This window comes from Ursus americanus, chromosome 1, assembly GCF_024610735.1.
Source record: "Ursus americanus isolate L20-20 chromosome 1, mUrsAme1.1.p, whole genome shotgun sequence".
NCBI classification, from domain to species: domain Eukaryota; kingdom Metazoa; phylum Chordata; class Mammalia; order Carnivora; family Ursidae; genus Ursus; species Ursus americanus.
Genome location: NC_142127.1, coordinates 104,687,045 through 104,693,044, shown reverse-complemented (window position 1 = coordinate 104,693,044; position 6,000 = coordinate 104,687,045). Strand labels below are relative to the sequence as shown.

The following is a 6,000-nucleotide window of genomic DNA, read 5'->3' as shown; positions in this document are numbered from 1 at the left end:
CGGGCAGAGCTCCAATTAAACGTGTGTAAGCTGCAGCACCTCCCCCAGGCTTTCAGGAGGTGAGATTACTGTTGTCTTCTCACAGGCCCTGAGCCTCCAAGATGCCACCGTGCCCTTGATCTAGCCCCGCTCTTCCTGCTCTGTGCACCAGCAGACCATCAGTCAGGCCCCCCTCAATCTAACGCGTACAATTCCTGATTACAAATGGGAAACAAGGCCTACATTCCTTCCCTGCCGATCTCCAGGAAGACTAATCTCATACTCAGAGATTTATTATAAATTAAGAACAACCATCCAGACTGGGTAGATGGAAGACGAGGGAATCCAGAGCTCAAAGGAGGCTGTCAGTTAAACTTGAGTGTGCCAGGCAGGCAGCAGATGAAAACCATACATTTATTTTGCATTTGATTTCACTCATTCAGATGTCTAAATACTGGAGTAAATCCATTTGCCTCTTTAGTGTTCTTACTCTGAAGTGCAGTGGCCTGACCAAATATGGCTATATGCTGCTGCCGATTCCCGGCCCTCCAAGGCCTAGGGGGCTCCCTCGAGACGGCCCAGAACCGCAGCAGATTCAGAAGGCCACAGGTACGGTCTCAGTGACATCAGACATCGGTGGGCTGATTCGCGAGGTATCTCTCCCATCCCTCAGGACACGAGGGTCTCTCTCTCTGGCACTGCCCACTGGCTCACAACCACAAGACTGCTGTGGGAACACCAAGCCCCTGGCTAGTCTGGGCTCCAGCCAGTTTCCTCCGGGCAGCATGTGAGAAGGGGCTCCCTTTTTTTCTTTTTCAAAAATCATCCTGATCTAGCTTCAAAGGGTTCTAAAACTTCCTCGCCCCATCTGGACCCAAAAGCAAGAGCTGATTTTTAAAAGTCAAATTCTCGTTTCATTTGGACAGAAGGAATAATGTCTTTCATATTTTCTTTGTATTTCTCTTCAATAGTTGCTTGACCCAACATCTTTCTGTCTGCTCTATACAATGAAAATACAAACTAAATGAGAATAGAAAAAAATAATTAAAGCATTAAATTGTACAAATTACAAATCTGTTCCAAAATATACTTACATTAAATAAAATACGCATTTCAGTAAGAGATCTACAGTGAATGACTATGCATTCTGGGAAGCTTCACGACATCTAGGCAGGGCCAACATCCGTGGGAGGAGCTAAGAGAATTTGCATCCAATCACAGTATGTAGCGGGTTTCTTATCGCCCCTCTGCGAGCTACACTGAGCACATCATCAGCATCACTTGTGCGGGGAAGGATTTTGTTTGGGAAAAGGGGAAGAAGCAAGCGCTAGCCTCAATTCTGAGTTCATTACAACTTCTCAGGAATCTCATCAATAGCCTATACAGTACAGTTTCCAAAAAGTAAACATGTTAAGGGAAGCAGACAACTCTTTAGAACCCCAAACACATTTTCTTGCTGTATTTATGTGGGACTCTCCATCTACAATGGGCAGTCGTGAAGAGGTTCTTCCTTGGGACAGCATGGTCACAGATGTCGATGACCCTGTGGGTCTCAGGGGAGTGCGAGGACTGGGGAGGGGGGCTCCCTCTTGGTTGAGGTTGGAGACAAGCCTACAACACAGTCCACAGCCCCACCATCTCCTCCTCCTATCATCTGGCATAGCGCTTAATGTAGTCTTCCACTTTATTCCGGAAGTCCTCCTGTGGAGGGATCAGGGAGAGAAAGAAGAAGGGGGAGCGCATTAGCGAGGGAAACATTTCCAGAACAAGTGCCACCCACCCCAGCTGAGGAGCCGCTGTGAGCTCTCAAGAGCGTATGAAGGACTTGGCCTCCAATCCCCCCTCCCCACTCAGCTGCCAAGGCTGCAGGACAATCAGAGGCCTGAGGAGTGGGGTCCCTCTCCCTACTACTCCAGGGGACTGGTGCACACAGGACGCTGCGTGCAGGGCACGGGGCACTGTGCTGGGAGGGCTGGGGGTAGGGACCCAAACAAAGAAGCTCTGAGCGGAAGGCAGCCTAAGACCCTTTGTTTGCAGATGGGGAGAGTGAGGCCCAGAGTGTGGTCGAGGTGACAATGTAGGTCAGGATAGGGCTCTTGACCTCAGCTGGGGATAAGTCAGAGCTGCTGTTCTCCAAAGACCCCTGTGTCCAGATATGTCTTCCTAGAACCCCCAGACCATGCTGCCTATTTAAAAGGTGCCCACTTTTCATGGTGCGAGTGCAGCCCATCACCTGAGTGACTACCTTGCCCAGAAGCAGTGGCTTTGCTGTAGAGCTCCCTGCCCAGGCATCAGGCAGAGGCCACCTGGGTGCCTGGCCTGATTCCTCGGGTGAAAAGAGGCAGTGTGGCCCTTGGTGTCTCCAGGCCAGCATGGGCAGGAAAGTGTCCCAGGAGCGCCCCTCAGTCTTTTCTAATGTTAGGAACTAAGTTCCTTGGCTTTGCAGGACTGGGCAAGGGCCCCTGGGGCCACATGTGCCATGAGGGACTTGGAGCTTGCCCACCTCAGAACACATGTATTCAGTGTTCAAGGACGCTGTGATCTGACAGGTGGAACTCAACCCTCTTACTCCTACCACGCAGCTGCTGGGTCACCGATGTCCATGAGGTTACACTGCTTCAGTCCCATCATGTGACAGGTAACACCACCCGCCACACCGCCCAGAGAACACAGCTAAGCCCCTGGCAGGTGCTGCGCTGGCTGCACCTCTTGTGGCCAGTCCTTGCCTGGAGTGGCGCCTCCTCCAGAGGATGCGCCTAGAAGGGGCGGGGCACCAAGCGGGCTGCCTCTTCTGCCACTTAATTCACATGGTGACCCTTTCAAGGTCAGGGTAGGTTCCTGGTTTGAAGTCTGAAAATGGTTTGGTGGCTTGCCTGCCGTCTCAGGCGAGGAAGTGGAGAGCTGCTGAGCCTGCGCTTGCGGACAGGACTGCATTCAGAGGCTCCCACGAGCCCTGACTTGGCCATTTCCACAGCACCCAGAAGCCAACGGTACCGTCAGCTGCTAAGGAGCCACAGCTCACAGGATGTGAAGTGAAGACCCCACAGGCACTGCTGCCCCCATCCGGACCTCGGTGCTCAGTCTCACCCCCTTTGCTCTCTCCTGGCCCTGGACAAAGCTCAGAGCCCATGGCCTCCAGAAGCCCTCTGTCCTCAGCCTCTGCTGCCTCCCACTCCCTCCTCTGCCTGAGCCCACAGAGCAGAGCCCACATGAAGACTCGGGGGCCAGACTGCCTGGGTTCACATCTTGGGCTCTGCCCCTTCCTGCCAAGTCTCTTACCTCCATGCTCCTTCCTCAGGAGCAGATTAGGGATAACAAGAGTCCCTCCCTTGTGGAGATGTCAGGAGAATAAATGCACTCCAGGAAGTGGGTGGGACAGGGCCTGGGAGGGCCACCCAAGGATGCTGCTGCTTTTGCATTGCCGCTGTCCTACTCTACTCACGCCAGCCTGTGTGCTCTTCCTCAACACCCCTAGCACATTCCTGCCTTAGGGCCTTTGCACTACTGTAATACTGTCCAGAATACTCCTGCCCGATATCCATTTGGTTCACATCAGATCTCTACTCACATCTTGTCAGAAAGGCCTTCTCTGAGCACCCTACATAAAGCAGCAAAACCCATCAGTGCTCCCCGCCCCCAGGCCCCCATCCCCCTCACGTTATGTTTGCTTGTCTATGCTCTGCCTCCATCCACTAGCATGTCTGCTCCATGGTGACAGGGACTGTCCATTCATCAATCATCCTGAGCATTAGCACCTCACCTGGCACTTTAGTGGCCACCAGTCAAACTTGGGATGAACAATGAGCACGAAATAAAGTAAGGAGAAAGTTCAGTAAATGTCATCATGACTCAGCATGAGGACGGGCATGGGGCTGGGGCACTTCTTAGAATTCATGTGAAGGCATCACTGTCTGGAGGATTTTAGGTCCATCTTACTGGGGCTAACAGTTTAAAAATGCAAGTCTTCCCCTTATTTCATACAAAGAGCAGGAAGCAACCTTCGAAGAAAAATAAAAGGATAGACAATTTATAACAGGTCTTTCTCTACCTGGCCCTGTAAGAGTATTCCCATCATTATCGATTTCTTTCCCTGACTCGGCTTACAAGACACGGTGCTTAGTGGGGAAGTCCAAGTCAGGGACAGTGACAATGTGAATGGAGCTGCCTGAAAAGGTACTGGGGCGGGGGGGGGGCAGGAGAGCACCTGCAAGGGCTTATCATCGCAGTGGACAAACCACAGCTGTGCCAGGCAGCGAGCCAGCACAGGTGGTGCGGGGGGCTGACAGCCGCGGGCGGGTGATGCCGTGAGAGCGGCTGCCCGTGCCCAGAGCCGCCTGACACCACAGCGCATCGGCTGAAGCCCTCTGCTGCTCCCAGCCTCCTCTGCCTGAGCAGAAGCACCCACTGACCCTGCAGTCCCACTGACGGCCCACTGGTCCCTGCTGTGCCTCCGCATGGTTTGTGAGCCTGTGCTGGGCGACACGGCCCTCGCGGTGCCCGCTCTTTAGTTGTAGTAAACATCACAGACAGCACATTTAAAACGCCCCCCACTCTGGCGCATAGCAGGTGTCACATAAACATAGCACCGCTCTTCAGCACGGTATTTAGAACCAGGTCAATGGCATTTAGAACTTTATAGATTCAAGTTAGGTGTTGGGTAACAGCCTTGGGTGGCTGATTTCTGGGGTGGTGAGGATTCACCGGGAATCTGGTTCAGAAAATGAAACTTGAGGCTCTATGACTAAACCAAATTAGCCCTGCAGGGCTGTCTGCTGAGGCCTAACTGGCCCCAAGTGAAGCTGTACAACCTCTACCAGCCTTGTTCCGATGCCAGGGCCACCTCCCAGACTCCTGCTCCTAACACCCAGTCCGTGCACTTTTAAGGATGTGTGTAAAGGGGGTATTTATTGCGTTATCATTTGTAGTTGGGGAAAAAAAAACCCATGGGGAAAACATGAGTGCCCACCACTCACAGAATGGTTGAAAAAAGTACGGTAGAGCCACTTCATGGACTATCAGCTCCTAAAATGAGTAATGGTTTATGCACTGATTTGGAAGAAAAAAGTTTTTTAAAAAAAAAAGGGAACTAAGGATTAATAATAAACAGGATCCCATTATTCTGGATGGAAACCAAATGGGCACGCGTGTGCACAGGCACACTGGAAGGACCTGAGGATGTGAACACTGTAGCCCCATACTGTTAATAAGATAAAGTAGCAGTGGCCTGTTTTAAATCCCTCAGATTGAATTCTACTGGGAAATCACATCTAATAAAAACGCTTCTGTCTGACCTTGGGTCAAATACTCTACTGAGACTACTCACGTTCATCACAACACACTACTTATCAGTTGCTTTCAATTCCAGGCATGGACCTACCATTCTGAGCCTTGTATCTGGCTGAGCGAGAGCCAGTCATCTTCTTAGCAAATCCATCACCCTCGAACGCTACCACTAGCTTACCTTGTCCCTCAAATGATGTTCTGCAGCTTCAATATTCAGCGGATCGTCAAAATTCAAAAGATCCTTAAAAAGAGAGAAACTCAAAGTAAACAATGGAAAGAATGTGTTTTTCTGCTGTCCTAAGTCTTCATTTTCTAATCAAAAAACAGGAGAACCCAGAGAGTAGAGAGTCCATTACGGATCGCGGTTCCTGTGACGGAAGCGCACGGTCTGTGTGGGTACTTCCTGCACGCTGGTCAACGGCTGACTGAAGGTCGCCATGTTCACATGAACTGTCCAGAGTCGGGTGAAATGGAGGCCAGTGATATCACATTAAGTTCTAATGTTATTTTTGATAAAGAACCACTCTCATTACAAGCATTTCCAAATAAAAATCCCATTCTTTTTTCCTCAAAAATTCATTTCTTCTTTTAATTTTTTTTTTTTTTTAAGATTTTATTTATTTATTTGACAGAGAGACAGCCAGCGAGAGAGGGAACACAAGCGGGGGGAGTGGGAAAGGGAGAAGCAGGCTTCCAGCGGAGGAGCCTGATGTGGGGCTCGATCCTGGGATGCCAGGA

The 6,000-nt window shown here is 50.8% G+C and overlaps 1 protein-coding gene across 2 annotated transcripts in view; it reads right to left on the bottom strand.

Moving 5' to 3' along the window:
- Positions 1-348: 348 nt before the first annotated feature.
- UBE2F (ubiquitin conjugating enzyme E2 F (putative)) overlaps positions 349-6,000 on the bottom strand; it is a 54,939-nt gene continuing 49,287 nt past the window's right edge. For both annotated transcript variants that reach the window (XM_045794001.2, XM_045794003.2), the window contains 2 exons: positions 5,441-5,503; positions 349-1,680 (listed from right to left, as the gene is read on the bottom strand). In XM_045794001.2, the coding sequence (XP_045649957.1) occupies positions 1,630-1,680; positions 5,441-5,503 (114 nt within the window). In that variant the 3' untranslated portion in view covers positions 349-1,629. The remainder of the gene's footprint in view (positions 1,681-5,440; positions 5,504-6,000) is intronic.